Genomic DNA, 21,350 nt, shown 5'->3' with positions numbered 1-21,350 from the left:
GCTGGTAAGCTCAAGGTGTTGGAGATAAGGGGAACTTACCATGGTTCTGGAAGGATGGGGGGGGGGGGGGGGGCGGAGGGGGGAGGGGGGGTTGGTGGAAGGAGAGCAAATGTTGTATGGGAAATGGAATCAACACAGTTGAGGTCAAAGTTACTGAGAAGGCTCCTTGGTTGCTGGACAAAGGAAGATGCATCATGGGATAGAGTTCTTCTCAGAAGTAGGGCAGCAAGAAGTTTACTCCAGCTATCTGTGGGGTTCCATTTATCACCAGCTTATCCATTCATAAAGCATTGCTTGATCATGCCTTGATTTCATAAGAATCCTGTTACATTATTTTCCAGCATTTTATCTTAGTTGATATTGGTTTGACAGGTCTTTAAATCCTTGCTTTCTCTCTTCTTTAGTGTATATATTTGTAGCTCTTTGATCATTATGGACCATTGAAGACACTGAAGAACTGTAGAAGATCCAAAGTACTATTCATTTCTCCAATACTTCTTCATTCTCATTACTTCTCATTGTTTTTTGTTCCTATTTTGTGTACTTTACTGCAAAGTACTACATATTTGTTTGCCCTCTCCCATTATAATTTCTCAATTTTAAAATACAATGTCAACTTTGGCTAAATTCCATATAAAATTATACTCATAAACTATTTAATCTTCCTTGATGATTTGATCTAGTATTTACATTTATTTAGTAGTCTCTTAAGTGTACTTTTATATTTTCTAAAGTCCTGTTTACTTTCTACAACTCTTCTTGGCAGCATTCTTGCATTTATTACTTCATTTGTCCTTCATTTCTCTTGTTATCTATGACTAATTAGTTTCCAATTGACTTATTTTTGATTTGACTAACGCATTTTCATTGTGTTACAAATTATTGTCACTGCTTACCTATTATCAGATTTGACCATCTAATTTCTCAATGTACCTTTGTTAATATGTTCCTGATGCGTATCATTGATCCAACATCATTACACAATACCAATTGTAAAATAGCCTTTCCATTGTTTTGGTTTTCTTTGAACAATATTTTAGGAAGCTGTTTCAATATATTTGAAATTGTCTATCAAAATAGGTGGCACAGCGACACATCTGGTAGAGCTGCTGCCTCATAGCGCCAGAGCCCCAGTTCAATTCTGACCTCAGGTGCTGTCTGTGTGGAGTTTGCAGGTTCTCGCTGTGACCTTGAGGGTTTCCTCCAGGTGATCAGGTTTCCTCTCACATCCCAAGGACATGTAAGTTTATTCGAGTAGTATGCCTTAATAAATTGCTCCTGGAGTGTCGGAGTGGATGCGTCAATGGGATTTTAAAGGACTAATGTGAAAAGGTGATCAATGGTTGGTGTGGCCTCGATAGGCCATCTATATCCCAAATAACAAATAACTAATTTTGTTCGTTTGGTTTTTGCAGTGCAATTATTAATAAACTTTTAATAGCTGCATTGTACCTATTCTGTTGATTTCATGGTTTACACTCTCTCCAATAGAGGAATAGTTGTTAGGAAGCCTTTCATCTGTATTTTCTGCTCTTGTTATACGAGCATTCTGATTTCCAGGAATGGTTTATTTTCTCTCCACTTAACCCTATCCTTCATTCTCATGGTTTTCAATTACCTTTGGTAATTTGGTCACCATAAGTTAATGGTACCCACCAGCAAACGTTTTTAATTGAACCATCAATTTATCTGTTTTTTTATGAACACTTTATTCCTTAAATATAGCACACCCTGGTTAATAGTTTACTATATTCTCTGATGTACCTCTATCACCCACACCCCACCATCCTTTCCTGATACACTCTGTTTTACTTAACACCATCCACCCATCAAGGTATGAAGAGGAAAATGCTCATCTTCCCTGCAACGGACGTTTTCATCCATTCTGGTGAGGAAAAGGGTTCTTCATAAAATGTCAATGATTGAAGCTCCTACTTTGCCAAGGCAAGGAGAGATAAGCAACTATCACTATCACTGGAGCCTTATTTAGACAGCTCCCTTGGGCATGCCTGTGTTGCTGACGTCTGGGATTACATTCCTAAAGCAGGCACACTGGTCAGAGCTCTGCCGTGGGAAGAGATGTCTAGGTGGATGGAGGGAAAGATTCAAGGAGTGCCCATGACTACTCAATGTGGAGAAGAGTCTGTAGTTCTTGCATTTGCTTCAATGGGCTACACAAAGCACAAAACCAAAGTCACCCTTGATCCTGAGAAACGGCGTAAAAACCCTGTAAAGTCCCTCGACTGCCTTAACCAGCGATGCACAGCTATCCATAGCATTATGGGAGATTTGCTACTTTATTCCACTTTCATACAAAGTGTTGGAATGGTGGTGGGGAGTTGTGGTGATGGACAGTGGCGTTATGTTCCGCGCGCTCTCGCAGACAAAGGGTTGAGATTGTTTTAAAGATAAGCTCGGTCTGTTAAATTGCGATTCCGATGCCGGGTCAAACACCCCTGAAAGGTTGACTCTCGGCTCCCCTTCCCCCCCACCGGTCCGCCTGACCAAGACTCCACTCTATTATTTTCGTTGAGCAAAGTGCCATTAATGTCGAAGTGCGGAGAAAGAGAATAAAGAGCATTCGCGCGCTCTCGCTTCAGTGAGGTTTCACTCGTTGTAATTCGGGATGCTTCTGTTTCTGAGTCAAACCTTTGGAGCTGTGCCTTTGGAGTCTCACTTTTTGGACAGACCCCCCTCTTTAAAAAAAAAATGATCTTATTAGAAATGGAATGCGGTTACGTTAGACAAGAATGCAAGGCGCTGGCAGCAATTGCACAAACCAGATATTACATATACCACATCATGACATTCTTTTTCCCCTCTTCGCCCCCCCCCCCTCCCCCTCTCCTTCCACAAGACCCATGTCGTAACACCTTACGAAAGCTGCATTTTTTTTCCTCTTGCATGGGCTGTGGAATAGGTCGGTATTAAGCTGGGCTTTCCTGGGTAGGATCGTCCCACTCTCGTATAGAGAGAGAGAGAGAGAGAGAGAGAGAGAGAGAGAACAGTCTTCGGAACAATTTAGGAACACCAGGATTCCCCTCCAGCCCAGCGACCCAAAGGCAGTCCAGCAACCCAGCGCAGTTCCCACCGCGGCAGGATTCCCCTCTCAGCACAGGTTTGCATTCGGCTCTTTAACTCCAGACTTTACTGCTGTCGATTTTCAACAAGGATTTCTCTCTTGCATGGTTTATTGCAAACTTTATTTCGCTATTTTCCCCTGGATACCTGGATATTCGCTGTTCAGGTTTATATATATTTAACACTTTATTTAAGTTTCAATTATGTGGTGGACGTCTGTTTAAACACTGCGTTTATGGAGTTGGAAAATTTTGAATGCACCGGTACAATTGGTTTTCTTTAGGAAAATGGTTACAGCCGGGATTGCGTTGCAAGCAGTAAAATAGTGAGTTGGTTTCGCTGCCTTGTCTTGTGTTACTTCAAAGTAGTCTGTGCATTTTATAGATTAAGACGAACGATTGCGTTTGTTCAACGGTCCGGGCCGCGCAGTGTAATTGTCTATGGGTTCGGAACCATTGCAGCCAAATCACTGGCGGGGAGCCTGGGAAAGCATTTGCTAAAATGTAGCAAGAACGGAATCAACATTATCCTCGATTAGAATCCAAGGGCTATTCTTTGACTGAGTGCGACGGGCAGCACAGACAGACGTTCGGTGGGTTACCCGCTACCCCTGGGGTGAGCTGACGGAGCAGCGAGATAAAGGCATCACCACTAACTAGATTGAGCTTCTGTGTTTCATACAGTCACATCTAGATTCATCTGCAGGTAATGAGTCGCGCACACTTCCAAACTCTCACAAAGGTATGACAAACACGCAGACACAGAAAACACATACGCAATCCCATGCATGCAGATATGAAGACACAGATACACCTTTGCAATCATTGGCAGAAATAGACGAATATACAGGCACAGCTAGATCAATAAGGAGAAAAATTAATGTCCGCTATAAAACCATTGCCCCTATTCACAAGATTATACATTAATATTTCTCAAGATATATCAACTTAATCACTTTTAATACATATTGGCGAAGGGTGACCTGGATTGTCTTAAAGTAATTATTTCCACTCAAACTATTTTTTGTGAAGGGAGAAATTTACACGAATCGATCTCAGATTCCGCGCGATGTCCTGGATTGGCTGAGAGTGCTTTGTGTGCGTTGCAAATACACAGGACCGCGCGGTGCTTTGGGCGATTGATTGTATGCTGCATGCCAGGCCGGGATTCTATGGGCTCCCAGGACCCCACAATGTTCCACCAATGCCTCTCTATGCGCTCTTTGAACGGTGTCCTGGTGTATGGGACCGGCCGAGTCGCAGACTCGCTGTCGGCCGCCAGGTGGAGCTCTGCCACCACTTTGAACTTCGCCTCAGGCTCTGAACTCTGAAAGTGAATTTGCGAAGACACATTTTTTTAAAGTTCGAAGTTTTTAAACGTATCGTCTAAAATAGTTAGAGTGCGTCGCCGACTTTCACAGGAAAAAGTGGAAATTGCGTTTGGTTTGTTATCTTTATTGTTTAGAATGTTTTGGGGGAATTATTTCACAGGAAAGGTTTTCATGCAGCGAAAAGTTAGGGTTAGGAACAGAGAGGTCTCTGAAATTAAGTCCCGGACTGCAGGGAGAGGGCGGAGGACTGGGGCATCTAGGGTCGACTAACCGAATGGGAATCCCTCGGTGCTGATCCCATTCCATGATTCCGTAAAAGGGGAATGATGGCTATAAGCAGTTGAATATCTAGGCGCAGCCCGAGGCTGGAATTTGGGCATTGGTCTATGTATGTTGTTCCCATACGCGGCTCAGCCTTGTAAAATAGTCGAACGTGTTTAGTTGTCATATACACCGGATATGAACTAAACTCCAATTAAATTCTTGTGTAGGAAGGAAATGCTGATGCTGATTTATGCCGAAGATAGACAGAAAATGCTGGAGTAACTCAGCGGGTCAAGCAGCATCTCTGGAGTAAAGGGATAGCTGACGTTTCGGGTCGAGACACTTCTTCAGTCTGACCCGAAACGTCACCTATTGCTTTTCTGCAGAGATGCTGTTTGACCCGTTGAGTTACTCCAGCTTTTTGTGTCTAACTCCATTTAAATTCTTCTCTTGCTGCTCCTTTGCAGATACGTTAGACACAAGAACAAATAAATATACAATAAATGGCCAGTTATTCTGCGTAAACCAGACCATGAAAGTGCAAAAACAAATATGCGTATAGAAACTACCGTGGTGCAAAGTCCGGAGTGGGGGGTTCGGTGGTGCGAGGGTTGTGGTTAAGATTAGACTGGGTGGTTCAAAAGCCTGACGGTTGATGGAAAGAAGCTGTTCTTGAAGCCGGAGTTATTAGTCCTCGTGTGTCTTTCTTCATGACGGGTGGAGTGGGTCTTTGATGATATTTAGCTACCTTCCCGAGGCAACGTTTTTCTTGTAGATCTGTTCGAATTGCCGTTCCAGATGTTAACCCCCGCCCCCTCCCCCCAATCACCTCTCGGCTGAAATAAAATCTTTCTCAGATCCCATCTAAATCTCCCCTGCCCGCACACCACCCTCACCCTAAACATATGCCCATTTGGATAGGTGGACAAAACTCAATTTCTTCATAGCTCAGAATGTCGCAGGGTCCCAACCCGAAACGTCTCATGTCCATCCCCTCACCATATACTGTTGACCCGCTAAGCGCCTTTGTCTTATTTTTGCTCAGGATTCCAGCATCTGCAGTCCCTTGAGTCCTCGTGGCTTCGCTGAGTTAGCTACCACTTTTTTATCCAGTGTTGCAGTGCTAATTTTTTTAGGTGCCGGAGCTGTCACTGGTGCCGGAGCGGCCGCGGTTAAATTCCCCGCTAGTGAAAATTTTGGCTTTATTTTTACAGAGGTGCCGGAGCGGCGCTCCGGTGAGCCCCTGCTTATATCATTCTCTCGAACCCCGCCATGTTGTAGACAAGACAATGATTAAATGGTTTCAGTGAGAGTTGGGAAGGTGAAGAGGAAAGGGTGAAGGGCGGATCTGATATTACATAGACGCTTACATTTATTAAACTATTCAGGCGATTTCCATGTCAGGGCAGGTCCATCCCTGTAAACTGTTCGCAAGTCGGAAATGTGAGTTCCCACGGGACAGAATATTTAGATTTTTAGATTTGGAGATACAGCGCAGAAACAGGCCCTTCGGCCCACCGGGTCCGCACCGCCCAGCGATCCCCACACATCAACATTATCCTACACCCACTAGGGACATGTTTTACATTTGCCCAGCCAATTAACCTACAAACCTGTACGTCTTTGGAGTGTGGGAGGAAACCGAAGATCTCGGAGAAAACCCACGCAGGTCATGGGAGAACGTACAAACTCCGTACAGACGGCGCCCGTAGTCAAGATAGAACCTGAGTCTCCGGCGCTGCATTCGCTGTAAGGCAGCAACTCTACCGCTGCGCCACCGTGCCGCCCTTATATGCCTGTAGCCACAAAGGCAGCGGGTAATGTAACCCGCCACTTCTCATCCGGGTCTCTCGAACGCCCGTTCAATCGCACTGGTGTACGTGAACCGTGCTTTGGTAGGCTGGGATAGCTGCATATTCTTGGTTGATTGGCTATTGTTGTCAGCGCGGAGCAGCAAGTAACTGGGAGAATAGTCACAAAAAAAGCTGGAGTAACTCAGTGGGACAGGCAGCATCTCTGGAGAGAAGGAATGTGCTCCAGAGATGTTGCCTGTCCCGTTGAGTTACTCCAACTTTTTTGCGTCTAACTTCGATTTAAACCAGCATCTGCAGTTCCTTCTTACACAGCAAGTAGCTGGGGCTGGTTTGATATCCCCCGGCGCTGCACTCGTTTGGCCGGGGTCAGTGGCTCGGCCCGCTATCTGTTCGTCTGCCCCATGCAGAAACGAACCAAACTCAAGCCGAGCATTATGGACCTGGGTGGTTGGTTTGTGTAAGAGAGGGACCTCATACACTGATTGATTCGCCCGCCTCGGCTTCTGAGAGACTGGGAGGAAATGCGAGCAGCTGGTGAATCGACAGAGACTGAAACATGAGGAGCGCACCGTCCCCGAGGGATCTCCCCTGTGACCTGCCGGAAGCGGTAATGTCAGAAGGATAATGTCGTGCAGACACCAGACGGGGGTTGGGGAGACGGGGTCGGTATGAGTGATCCCTGGTGAGCTGGACTGACAGCGTCCAACCGACTGTACCAAGAACTATTTATTTTCCATGACAGCTTGTGTCTGGTTAACACGCACGTGCAATTCCCTCCACGCCGGACCGCAGGCGGGAGTGTAAATTGCACATTATTGCAAAAAGAAAAGGTAGATCACAAGGCTACCCAAACATTCTTGGAAATTTACCTCCGTCACCCTTTGCTCGTCGGCCTCCAACCCCTGAAAAAAACGATTTTGCTCCGCGCGGATTTCCACGGAGATTCGCCTGCCCTCTACTCTAACAGTCTCGCCGTGCAGATGAGGCGGGCGGGGATGACTCCAACACAAAAGACGGAGGAGCTTCGCTGTTTTGTAGGGCATTTTCGGGCTCAACTAGTGAGCACCCTCACTAAAACCCAGGCGAAGTTTTTGATGTATGACATTCTGCCCTGGCTAAAGATCTGAACGATTAAAAAATGTTCCCTATGTTGGGCGAGTCCAGAACCAGGGGCCACAGTCTTAGAATAAAGGGGGGGGGGGAGGGCAATTTAAAACTGAGGTGAGAAGGAACTTTTTCACCCAGACAGTTGTGAATTTGTGGAATTCTCTGCCACAGAGGGCAGTGGAGGCAAAATCACTGGATGGATTTAAGAGAGAGTTAGATAGAGCTCCAGGCTCTAGTGGAATCAAGAGATATGGGGCGAAGGCAGGCACAGGTTATTGATTGTGGACGATCAGTCGTGATCACAATGAATGGCGGTGCTGGCTCGAAGGGCCGAATGGCCTCCTCCTGCGCCTATTTTCTATGTTTCCACGTTTCTATTTTATCCCTAGATGAATGATTTAAACTTCCAATGTTTTCAATTGTACAGAGATTAAATGTGTTCAGAACCTAGCGCCCCTTCTTGGTGGATACATATATTATCAGCAAACCATGACAGGTGACCCATGATGAAGTTTGATATTTTTTCCTGTTTCTATTCAAAAACGTAAATCACAGCGGATTCCACTGCCACCGAAGGAGTTTCCTCCTTTACTTGTTTTCTCCCAACGTGTCCAAGTCCACTCAGCCTATCGTCCCTCCCCGCCCCTCATGTCTCTTAGAATTTGAACCGATGCCTTCTCGTTGCGTTGCCCCCGCGAACAGGAGGTGCAAAAAACACAGCAGGGACGCTGACACTGTCTCACCTGGATGTCGGCCTTTATTTAAACCGCCTCTTTCTCGATACCTCAAGCGCAATGCACTTGAAATCTCACTTACACGGGCCACATTGTGGTTGAAATCGAAGGTAGACACAAAACCAGCATCTGCAGGGTTTTTTTCCTACACATTGTGGTTGAAAGTCATTGAACGTTTCCGTGTGTGTTACAATCAACCGAGCTTGGGCTTTACATCGATGACAGCATTACCTCGGCATGCCTTCCCCGTGCTGTTATTTGTTTAAAGGGCTTATGGCTGGTGACTGACTTTTTCCTCCCTGCCTCCTCAGTAGCTGCTCTTGGCTCACTGGGTGGAAGTTTCTGGAAAGCTTTATTTGTTTAAAGTAGAAATACGGCATGGAAACAGGCTCTTCGGCCCACCGAGTCCCTTGATCACCAGTTCACACTAGTTCCACGTTAGACCACTTTCCGTCCCCGCACACCCCACAAACTAGAGCCACTTTACCAGGGCCGGTTAACCTTCGAATCCGCACGTCTTTGGGACGTGGAAGGAAACTGGAGCACCCAGAGTAAACTCGTCCAGTCGCAGGGAGAGCATGCAAATTCCATGCAGATAGCACCCGAGGTCAGGGTCGAAAACCTGGGTCTCTGGCGCTGTGAGGCAGCGGCTCTACCAGTGCCGTTCTGTCGCGGGTTCCTGAGCAGATTCCCCGAGGCCGAACGGAGCCGAGGGCAAGCTGTGGGGTCAGGTGAGACGTAAACCTCATTGAATGGGAAAGCTCCTGTGTCTATTTGAGTAAAAAGAACAGGAGAGTTCTGGCGTCCCGGGACGAGTGATCAATTGGTCTCCCCTTCATTGGCACATTGTTGCTTCTGGGAGCTTGCTGTGCTCGCATTGTCTGGCACGCTTCCTGCATTGCAACAGCGACTATGTTACCACTAGTGGGAGAGTCTGGGACCAGAGGTCATAGCCTCAGAATGAAAGGACGTTCCTTTAGGAAGGCGATAAGGAGGAATGCCTTTAGTCAGAGGGTGATGATTCTGTGGAATTCGTTGCTAAGCCAGAGTAAACTTGATGGGCCGCATGGCTAATTCTGCTCCTATTACTTCTGAACTTATGACTGCACTCTAGATGGAATAGGCTGTGGCGCACTCTGCCCTATGAAGTTTGCTATATATTTCTCTTGCTCTGATTATTAATCAGCAGGTAATCGGTACAGCCAAAAATGTCTAAGATTCCCTCCGCAGCTATGTGAACTGTAATTGGCTTCAGCAGTTAAGATCAGAATGAGGAGGATGATGAATCAAGTCAAGTCAAGTCAAGTCAAGTCAAATTTATTTGTCACATACACATACACGATGTGCAGTGAAATGAAAGTGGCAATGCCTGCGGGTTGTGCACAAAAAGAATTACAGTTACAGCATATAAATAAAGTTAATAAGTTACTATTAGTGTCGACAAAAATTTAGTCTCTGGGGTTATAAAAGTTGACAGTCCTGATGGCCTGTGGGAAGAAGTTCCGTCTCATCCTCTCCGTTTTCACAGCGTGACAGCGGAGGCGTTTGCCTGATCGTAGCATCTGGAACAGTCCGTTACTGGGGTGGCAGGGGTCCCTCATGATCTTGCTTGCTCTGGATCTGCACCTCCTGATGTATAGGTCCTGCAGGGGGACGAGTGTAGTTCCCATGGTGCATTCTGCCGAACGCACTACTCTCTGCAGGGCCATCCTGTCCTGGGCAGAGCTGTTCCCAAACCAGACTGTAATGTTGCCGGACAGGATGCTCTCTACAGCCCCAGAGTAGAAGCAATGAAGGATCCTCAGAGACACTGAATTTCCTCAGTTGTCTAAGGTGGTAAAGGCGCTGCTTAGCCTTACCCACCAGTGCGGCAATGTGCGTTGCCCACGTCAGATCCTCTGCGATGCGGACTCCCAAGTATTTAAAACTGCTCACCCTATCCACAATAGACCCATTTATCTCCAGTGGCATGTACGTCCTTGGATGTTTAGCCCTTCTGAAGTCCACAATCAGCTCCTTTGTTTTTGTGACATTCAAGAGGAGGCTATTGTCCTGACACCAGAGTGCCAGATCAGCCACCTCCTCCCGGTAGGCCTTCTCATCGTTGTTGGAGATCCGGCCCACCACCACAGTGTCATCAGCAAACTTGATGATGGAGTTTGAGCTGAACCTGGCCCCACAGTCATGTGTGTACAGGGAGTACAGTAGGGGGCTAAGGACGCAGCCCTGGGGGGATCCTATGTTCAGGGTGAGGGAGCTAGATGTGTGTTCCCCCATCCTGACCACTTGGGGCCTGGCAGTGAGAAAGTCCAGGACCCAGGCACACAGAGGGGTGCTAAGCCCCAGTTCCAGCAGCTTCTCAACCAGTCTGCTGGGGACTATTGTGTTGAATGCTGAACTAAAGTCAATGAACAGCATCCTCACATAGCCCCCCTGGCTGTCCAGATGAGAGAGAGCGGTGTGTAGAACCTGGGAGACCGCATCATCCGTGGACCTGTTCGGACGGTATGCGAACTGTAGTGGGTCCATGTTGCGAGGAAGGAGGGCGCAGATGTGCTTCTTGACTAGCCTCTCAAAGCATTTCATGACAACCGAGGTGAGGGCCACCGGTCGGTAGTCATTTAAGCACGCTGGAGAGGCATTCTTTGGCACCGGTACAATGATGGATCTTTTGAAGCATGCAGGGACCACGGACTTTGCCAAGGAGAGGTTGAATATTGTGGTGAGCACTGGAGCAAGCTGAGTAGCACAAGACTTTAGTACTCGCCTAGATATATCATCTGGGCCTCCAGCTTTCCTCGTGTTCACACGCGTCAGAGCCCACCTCACCTCATGCTCGGACACCGAGAATGTGTGCACATCCCCGGCGGTGGATCCCCCTCCAGCCTCGCTAGCCAGCGCTCCTTCGGTGCTGTTTTTAGAATCAGGTGCAATTCATGTTCTTAACCAGAATTCAGTTGCTTGACTGTAAATCTCATGTGTCTGTGCTCTTGCATGTGTGTTGACATGAGATTGTGTGTGAGAGCATTGGTGTGTGTGTAAGTGTGTTGGTGTAAGTTTGTGTCCTGCTGTTGTAAGTGCGTGTGTTTATGGATGTTAAATATATGTACACATGTGAGTGTATGTGTGCTGGGTGCGGTATGTGCGTTTTTGCACGAGTGTGTATGTATGTGTGAATGTGCGTGTTTATGTCGGTGTGCATACGTATTTGTATGTTTATACATATGTGTGGATGTGTGGATGTGCGCATTTGCATCGGCATGCATACTTTGCATGTGCGTGTTTGAGCATGTTAGTATGGTACAGATCTGTGTGAAAGTACAAACCGACAGAAAATTAACAGCTGAGCCACGGATGACAACTGAGAGAGGGAAAAGTGGGAGAAGGCTGGGTCTAGTGTGTGTGTGTGCGCGCGTGTATGTGCGTGCGCGTGTGTGTGCGTGTGCCTTTGTGTGTGTGCGTGAGTGTGTGTGTGCCTGTGCGCGTGTGTGTGTGCGTGTGTGTCTTTGTGTGCATGCATGCGTGTGTGTGCGTGCGTGTGTGTGTGGGCGCGCGCGTATGAGCATGGAAGGGACATGCATGTTGCTAATGTTAAGGCTTCAGAAGAAAGGAACAGCTTTTTCCAAAAAGAGAGTGTCTTACAGTGTTAGTGTATGTGTGCTTGATAGTGAAGGGTTGTTCGTGAAAATATGTTGAGCTTATCAGTGTGTGCACGTATGTGCGTGTTGAGAATAATGTGAAGGAGGAAGAGAAGATTCTTTGCTCAAACTTGGCAGCATCTTGCATTCAGTTGGTTTGTTGTCTGGTGGATTGCAGCCATTTAAACTGTGAAATGAGTCATTATACTGCATGCGTTATCCAATACAGGACAGTGAAAGGAATACAGTTTTTAACCTTATTTGGAGTGTATCAACAACAGGCTTCGACGGTCAGTTTGCCACTGGTGAACGTACAAAATCTCACGGATGACCTTGAGCACATAATTCCAATACTTTTTGCAAGTGATAAGCCAGAGCCACAAGCTATTTGCAGTTATCACGGCACAATCTCTGAAACCTGAGCTTAATCTCCACAAATTTTCACAGTGATAGATAGGGAGTTTAAACATGCCTGAAAATGTGCGCATACTTGTGTGATATGTGTGTCGGTATGATAGGGGCGGTATGATTGTGGAGATGCATGTTCATTAACTGGAGTATCTTTTATGGAAGCTGTGCATAGGTGTATGCTGTCTATACATATTTAGACATCTATGAATGTGTTGTTCTATGACTGCAGCGAAAGTGTATAAATGTGCGCTGCCAGTGTTACTAAATGTGTGCTTGATTGATGGCATTGGTTCGTATGTGAGAATATGTGGAGTAAATCAGTGTGTGCGCATGCATGCAAGTGTGTATCTGTGTGTGTGTGTGTATGTGTGTGTGTGTGTGTGTGTGTGTGTGTGTGTGTGTGTGTATGTGTGTGTGTGTGTGTGTGTGTGTGTGCGTGCGCGCAGGGGCGCGTGTGTGAGCGCAGAAGGGGTGGGAATGTTGCTAATGTTAAGTCTTCAAAAGGAAGACTGCATTTTCCAATTTCTGTCAAAAGATGGCAACCAGGCGAAGAAAAATAAACCCATTGGACCCTCCCCTCTCACCTTTCAGTGCAAACATATGACTCCACTTTGGCAGTTCCCAGGTGAGCTAAAAGTTGGATTGTGTTCTGCTGAAAAGTTAAATCAAGCAGAATTCTTTGCAGTCGGTCGACAATAATCCAACAGCAATTTAAACAGTGTTATGGGTTACATCAATCTGATGTTGCATAAGATGTTTCGGATGCTCTATATCGTACAGATTCCCTTAAGAACTTGAATATACAGCATGGATTCATCAGCACAGGAAAATAAATTCCCTCGCATCTCAAAGATAAGCGAGCCCCCTCCTGCACGTCCTGTTCCTTGGGTTCCCCAGATCACTACCTCAATTGGGGGTCTCAAGCAATCTTCCTCCCCATTAATGTCAACGAGTTCACTCTCTTTCTCTACAACATTCTTCATTGCACTCAGAATTATATCTTCCCTCTCCCCCCCCCCCCCCCCCCTCAACGTTATCACCAATAACGAATAAAGGAAGTTCTAGATTCCTGCCGTGTCGCAAACGATCTTGGTGTCCCAACACGCTTTGTAGCTGAACATGTGGTTACTGTTACAATGTAAAAAACCAAGTTGTTGGTTTATACACAACAAGCTCCTGCTGGGCATCAAGGGCTTTAATTTTAACTGTCTCCAATCCCCATCCACAGCGTTGCTCCATCTGTCTCGGTCTGTTCCTCCATGACTTTCCCCTAACTGTGTTTCCCGTGCCTCTGGGACCTTCTCCCCTTGTTCTCTGCAGCACTGTAGGGAATAAGGTTTGGAATTGTTCCCACTGGGCCCCAATCTATGAGTGCATGAGTGTCGCAGACTGTTTATCAATGTGCGGTTGGACATGCCTGGGGATTCCTGGAAACGAATCAAACGGGGTCTTCTCTTCTGTTGTCACTGGCCCTCACGCCCAAATTCCAACGGGAAATCTTCTCCGAGACTTGATTTTAGGAGCTCCTGTTCCAAACATCCCAGTCAGTCAAATAGCCCTAATCTCACAACATTTCAACACGAAGCTAAAAATGAACTACTTTATGTTCTAATGACTTTTCCCAATTAATAGAAACATAGAAACATTGAAAACAGGTGCAGGAGGAAGCCATTTGGCCCTTCGAGCCAGCACCGCCATTCATTGTGATCATGGCTGATCCTCCACAATCAGTAACCTGTGCCTGCCTTCTTCCCATATCCCTTGATTCCACTAGCCCCTAGAGCTCTATCTAACTCATTTAAACTCATCCAGTGAATTGGCCTCCACTGCCTTCTGTGGCAGAGAATTCCACAAATTCACAACTCACTGGGTGAAAACGTTTCTTCTCACCTCAGTTGGCTTGCAACCACGCCAAGGAGGATGTTTCTGGATTCTTGGCGACTTGGGTACAAACCAAGAGAGCTGGTAACCCGCAGTTCACATGTAGATGCCAACTGGACTACTCTTGAGAGTCTGAGATATGGGCAGGGCGGCAAGTTTGTAGACAGAAAGCTCTCTGGCACAGAAAGACAAAGATAATCCAGCTAAACTATTTTGATAGCACTGCCTGTGGGAGGATTGTTGTCCAGAATGATTGCGTGAAGTATTCTACAAACTGCAAGATCCTTTACATTCACCCGAGAAGGCAGGGTATTCTTGGGTTAAAGATATACCAAAAAGGTTGGCGCTTCTGACGATGCGGGGCTCCCTCTGTCTCTTGTGCCTCCTATAAAAACAGGAGGTGGCTACCTTCCCCATTATGTTTTCACCATTCCTTTTACATCAGTCCCCCGGGAGGGGGGGGGGGGGTGTTTGAGTGTGGGAGTGTTGCTGGCAAACCCTTGACAGGTAAGCGTGAGCGTGCTGCCGCTGAAGTTGTATAATCACAGATATTTAATAGCAAAACTAGGCTGTCGCCGACAGTTCGCCGGGATGTCGCGGGCATGATCGCGAGGAGTCTTCCAAAGATCGTAGTGGATCGTAGTGGCGCGTCGCCGAGAAATCAAACGGGTTGAAATTTCTCGGCGACAGCTGGCTTGTCGCCAAGCATCGTAGCTTATTGCGGTCGCTGTCGCATGCTGTCCCCAGGTTTGATAGGTTCTCTTAAGATGCAGTTAGCACATAATATAAAAATAAGTTAAGTCATTTCAAAATACCATAAAATGCTTGTGTTTAACCAATTTATTTACCGTCAGGACATTTGACAGGTAGATTGGAGACGACAGTTTAACGGTCAGGTAACCGTGGGAATTTCCCCGATGTTTATGGCCTCAGCCATTACATTTAAAGTGAGCTCCAAACCCAGATATGCAACCCAGAAACCAGATATGCACCTCCCGTACATTTTCAAAGAATACCCACACACTTTTCACAAAAATCCACTTAACCACTTTTTAATTAAAAAATAATAATCCAGCTATTAGTAAACTGGAAGTAAATCCTGTTTATTCCTTGTTACAGTGAAGCTTGGTGTTTAAGTAACCCATACAAGATGTTATAGTTCAAAACTCTCAAGTACTTACCGACTTGTCAGTGATTTAAGCGAAAATCAGGACGCCGGAGAAGCATTGACAGCGTGGGAATTTTCGCGATGTTTCAGAAGACGCTGTAATCTTGACCTGACTCGGCATTGTCGTGGTCATTGTCGTCGGGTAAAAGAAAAGTTCGGCGATCTGCTACGACTTTGACAGTCGCCGGCAGTCGCCTAAAAGGTCGCCTAAGTAGGACAGGCCCAAGGCAGCAGAACTAGGCCGACGCCCAAGCATATACGGGATCCAATGCTGAGTTCCTTGGGTATTCGTTTACAGACCCCTCTTTGATCCAGTCATTCGGTCTGGATTGTTTTAGGGCTTTAAGTAATCTGAATAATGTATTGCCTAGTCCAACTCTTCTTTAAGCAGGCTTGTGTTTCGGGGTTTAAAGTAAAGAATCTTCAGCAGGTCAAGCAGGATCAGCGATGGAAAAACATAGCCAACGTTTCAGGTCGATCACTTCCCCAGGGCGGTATCTGGGGTTTAAACTTGTAATGGTTACTTACTGCTATGAAACTAACTTGTGGATGGCTGTTCAACTGGGTCTGCCTGGCGCCTGTGGATAATTATATTCCTGTTTTGAGAAAGTGTGTTTGTGTGCTTGTTTATGCATGTATATCTGTGTATCTGTGCCCGTGTAAGTAGGCGTATGTATCTGTCAAGAGCATATCTATATGTGGGCGCATATATCTATACACGTGTGCGGAAGAGATTCATATGTATCTGTATGGGAACATGAGGATATGGGTGTGCATACAGGTATGTGCGTCTCTATTTGTGTGCGGTGTGTGTGTTATAAAGTGTGTTTAGTGTGTGCTTGCATAGTGTTTATGTGTCTCTATCTGTGTACAGAGTCCGGGAGTCATATGTCGATACAAGGTGGAAACGGGCACTTCGGCCCAACTTGCCCACACCGGCCAACAAGTCCCAGCTGCACTAGTCCCACCTGCCTGGATTTGGTCCTTATCCCTCCAAACCTGTCCTATCCATGTACCTGTCTAACTGTTTCTTAAATGTTGGGATAGTCCCCGTATCAACTACCTCCTCTGTCAGCTTGTTCTTTATACCCACCACCCTGTGTGTGAGAAAGTTACCCCTCAGATTCCTATTAAGTATATTCCCGTTCACCTTAAACCTATGTCCTCTGGTCTTCGAATCACCAACACTGGACAAGAGACCGTGTATCTACCCGATCTATTCCTCGTGATTTTAAACACCTCAATAAGATCAACCCTCATCCTCCTGCGCTCCAAGGAATAGAGTCCCAGCCTATTCAACCTCTCCCTTTAGGTCAGACCCTCTAACCCTGGCGACATCCTTGTAAATCTTCTCTGTACCCTTTCCAGTTTTGACAACAATATAGGCATATGTTTGTGTATGTGGGCAGTATATATATATATATATGTGTGTATCTATATGTGTGTGTATCCGATTGCGTATATGTGTATGTTGCGTATTGTGTGTGCTTGTTTTGTACGGTATATGTGTTATGTGTGTTTTTTTTTATTGTGTCTATGTTTTCTATTGTGTGTGTGTTCTGTATTGTGTAGGTATGCGTTCTGCACTGTATATGTGTGTGAGTGAGAGTGAGAAGCTTCCACGGGCTGAGTTGCCACTGCTGGGGCAGTTCCTTGACCAGGTTTTCTGTACACCGCCACTGATGAGATGCATCTTCTCTTTCCAGATACATTCATGATCCTGTAAGTGCATCAAGCGAAGATGAAGAGCAGGCTTAGCCTAGCGATTGCTGCTGTCCTCGCAGCTGTATTTGCCGCCTCGGTAGAAGCTCAAGGTAATGTCTCTTCCACACCCCTTCACTCCCGACAGGAGTGGCACAAGGGCTAGGACTGTTGGCAAGTCCATGCCCTTGGCCAATCCATCCCATGTCTCATAACCAGCGATTTTAGCGCCATCTGACACCGCAAAATACTCCGCAGGACGGACAGCAAATGGAAAAACCCCACTCAAATGTAACTTTTCACTCCATAGGTACAAGGAACGCGCGTTTAATAACGGAATCATTTCATTGTATTGCTTAACCTTCTGTTATTGGATGCGGTTTGATGGCGATAATAATTATTCCTAAAAGGACACGCAAACCCTGGAATGACATCAGTGTGACATTCATCGATACCATCGCGTCAATTAATACGGTGTCATTTGGTTCGTCAGCACAGAGCTTTGAGAAGGTGGAATATTTACCTCCTTCGTTCAACGGCTGGCTCCGAATTATATCCAAAAGATGTTTTTATAATTGCACTATTTTCTTTCCATCTACCATGCAGATTCTATAGGACCGGGCAGCATTCGGGCTGCCACTTGTTTAAACCGAGGAAAATAATCTTTGTGCCTTTGCAAAGTTTCAAGAAACAAAGTGTCAATAGAACAGGGGTGGTGGTGGTGGTGGTGTTGGTGGTGGGGGTTACGGTTTTGCACGCACAACGGCATTGAAATTTTCACACTGATCACTATTTAGTCACTTTCCATGTCTCGACCTTCGGCCGGGATACAGTGCATTTCAAATCTGGATAGCATACTGTCCCTGCACATAAACAATGTTAAGTGACATTGAAATATATGGATAGCACACTCTCCACCCGAAACGTCACCCATTCCTTCTCTCCATAGATGCTGCCTGTCCCGCTGAGTTACTCTAGCTTTTTGTGTCATTCTTTGGATAATATAAGTCCTGATTCCAACCACTTTCACAAAATATGTGGCATTGGTCACTGGTATATTCAACACTGCGTCCAATAAGGACAAAGAATTAGAGAAGTATTCGATGGGTCAGACAGCATCTGTGGAGAAAGAAACTGAGTTGACAGTTCAGGTCAACGACCCTTTAGGTATCTAGTCCTTTGACACAATCGGTCATTAAAAAAAAATTACAAACGAAATTAAAGCGATTTTCAAACCAAAACCGACAGTAGGTTAGGTTTTCCAGATGTGGAGCGCAGACTGTTGGCGGGTCTGAGATTCGTTGAATTGAAGAGCAGACGGCCGACTGGATAAATCCCAACTTGGTGACAAAACAAACGAGTCAACTCGAACGTTTTGATCTCCGTAAGCTGTGCTGCCCTGGCCCGAGAGTGCACTACCTACTCCCCTTACAATTTGCACCCCCTGCCCGGTCTTCTCCACCCACGAAAACAAACCCAGCCTATCCAGTCTCACCTCAACGCCTGATCCCGGGCAACGTCCCGGTTGACCTCGTGTACAAACTATCCTCGTTTGTTAATTCAACTATCCCGTGGTTTTAGTGGTTCCCATATAAAGGAAAGGTTTTGTTAAAAAGAAAGGAAAAGTGTACAAATAATTGGTTAATGGAATGACCCCGTAGCTTTAATGGTTTATATATGCAATGAAAAACGTTTAAATAATGAACACCTTGTGCAAACGGCAGGAGAGTGGAAATACCCGAAGGGCCTCTAAAAGTAGAAATACCTCGGAGAATGGACTTTCTGGATTAGCTCTGAGAGTAGCCATGGCTTTACGGGTGAATTGCGGGTTTCTTTAACGTAAGAAAATATGAAATCTAAATAAATAAATGTCAAAGGATCTTACAGCCTACAAATAGTGGGTCTGCCAGCTCTTCAAGCGATCCCTTTCAATTTTTCCATTATATCTATATCCCAATTCTCTTTTGAAATCTCTCCTTCCAACAGGACAGGCAAGATCGCAGCAACTTACTTTGCCAATAGTTTTTTCAATCTGCGACCTCTACTTACCCCAAGTGAGAACACGTTCTCCTTTTACACCCCAAAGGAAGGAACGAATAACGCAAATAAATAGACGTACAAATGTTCCCCTCGAGACAGAGGCCATGGTAATGAATTCCCCATGAGTGTCACAGGGAAAGCAGCAAGATTTGAAATGTACTGTACTCCTTTTTAAAATATTTGGACAATGTTTGAAGAGCGCGAGAAAAGCAGTGGCTGTGATCAGGGACTGCAAATTCGTGTCGTATTTTATGGAACACGCTTTCATTTTCAGTAACCCAGAATAGGATTATTATTTCAACTCTTGTAAGGTGCGACGTTCGCTGGCTGCATGTGGCTATTGTGTGATACGAATCGCCTTGCCATGCAATAGCGTGCACCATTGGGATTTACAAATGAAAGCCGTGTCTAGATCCAAACCTTTCTCCACAGTGCACCTTCCGGACTTGTGAAGACTCCCCGGTCCTCGGGCATGAGAGAATGAAGCCACAGTTGACCTGCAGGCTGAAACTGTCCCCTTTCAATAAAAGTGTCTGAGTCGTGGAGAGTTGTGATGGGGAGTGGGGGTCGAATCTTAAAAAAAGTAATTTCCATTGCTACACATGATATTATACATAAACTATAAAAGCACATATGACAGCCTGCACACAGCACAGGTCGATCAAGCTAGCCGTGTGGTTAATTGGCTGCCAACTCCAACTTAAAAACGGAACTTGGCTCTGCGTGAGTGTGAAAATCGGACGAAAAATCGACCTTTGCCCGAGAAAACCGCGGCAGAAAAATCTGAACTTTCACTGCGAGGAGCAATGAACAAGCTCAGTGTGAATGTACCAATATGTTAAGAGTGATCGCATTGAGTGGACGGCAGAGGACCCTTCATCACTTTCCTCCAATTTATGCGGTGGCAAGAAATACCACAAAATGTTCCAGTAATTCAGCGGACCAGACACATCTCTGGAAGAACTTCGAAACCTCGCCGATCGATGTCCTCCAGAGATGTTGCTTGATCCGTTGAGTTACTCCAGAACTTTGTGTTTTTAAAAAAACCCAGCATCTCCACTTCCTTGCGTCTGCATTGCAATGCAATTTATATATAGTTTTCGCCGGTGGACAATCCGCATTTGGGGTAATTTGTTAAACAGCAAAAGATCCACGGATCTTCAGATGGCTACAGGCTGGTCGAGTTGCCCTAAATTTAGGGGCCTTTTACTTTTCCCCATCATGGTTTGTGTGTGCGTGTGTGTGTGCGTGTGTGGTCAGGGGATGTTGACCGCTTCATAAGGTTGTCATCAGCTCCAAGCTGTCGTCGGATTTTCCATCGCTGTGGGGACACAGACTCATTCCCACCGCTCCATCGCTGGGAATTTCGAGTGGAGTTCGGCAGGATTGACACTGGCCTGTGGGAGGGCAGCCAGCTCTCTCCCTCACCACCCCTCCGGGTGGGCACATGGACAAGAGTCGGTGAAAGTTTGGATGCACTAACCGACTCTGCTCCCTCTGCGACTCATTTTCCCCAATTTAAAACAAAAACCCAGGTTGGTAATAATCCTTTCATTTCCACCTAACGATATTTAACCAAACCAAAAAAAGTGAACATTTGCTCAATGTATATGACTTTGCATTAAATTTGTCCTGATCTTGGAAACAAGAAGAATATTTTACAATGGTATTCTGCTTTCCTCAGTTCCGGACACTAACACAAGAATAAGTTTGCAAGTTACATTTATTTCCATAACCTCAGATTATAACTCCGACATGTGCATGAGGTTATAACAAGTATAGCCGAGAGATTTCCAGATTTAGCAAAAGGTTGGCATGTTTAATGCACCTTGCGTTTTCAGGTTGCATGTTAAATTGTATACAGAAGGAAACAATCCACCTGAATTAATTATTAAGCTTCATTTCTTTTGCAGTTTAAAGTAGACTCGAGAATTTTAAAATAACATTAGACCGACGGATGCACGTCCTCCTGAGCTAACCGCTCCAGTCAAGTGAAGCACATTTGAAAAGGGACACCCAAATCCTGCATGCGCACAATAAAAGAATGGGAATATCATTATAAAATATGTGAATAAAGTCTTTTGTGTTCAAGCTTTCGTTGTGTGAGGGTGGAAACTCGGGTTGCTCCAACTCAGTTTCGATCTGCATGAATATGTGAGACACTAATTACTGTGACCGATC

General features: G+C 45.8%; 1 protein-coding gene across 1 annotated transcript in view; it reads left to right on the top strand.

Moving 5' to 3' along the window:
• Positions 1 to 3,004: 3,004 nt before the first annotated feature.
• Positions 3,005 to 21,350, top strand: part of col12a1a (collagen, type XII, alpha 1a) — a 241,698-nt gene continuing 223,352 nt past the window's right edge. Inside the window, exons 1-2 of the mRNA XM_078405469.1 lie at positions 3,005 to 3,118; positions 17,135 to 17,242. Coding sequence (XP_078261595.1) covers positions 17,170 to 17,242 — 73 coding nt within the window. The 5' untranslated portion in view covers positions 3,005 to 3,118; positions 17,135 to 17,169. The remainder of the gene's footprint in view (positions 3,119 to 17,134; positions 17,243 to 21,350) is intronic.

Source organism: Rhinoraja longicauda, chromosome 9 (genome assembly GCF_053455715.1).
Source record: "Rhinoraja longicauda isolate Sanriku21f chromosome 9, sRhiLon1.1, whole genome shotgun sequence".
In the NCBI taxonomy this organism is placed as follows: domain Eukaryota; kingdom Metazoa; phylum Chordata; class Chondrichthyes; order Rajiformes; family Arhynchobatidae; genus Rhinoraja; species Rhinoraja longicauda.
This window is presented reverse-complemented; position numbering and strand designations above follow the sequence as displayed.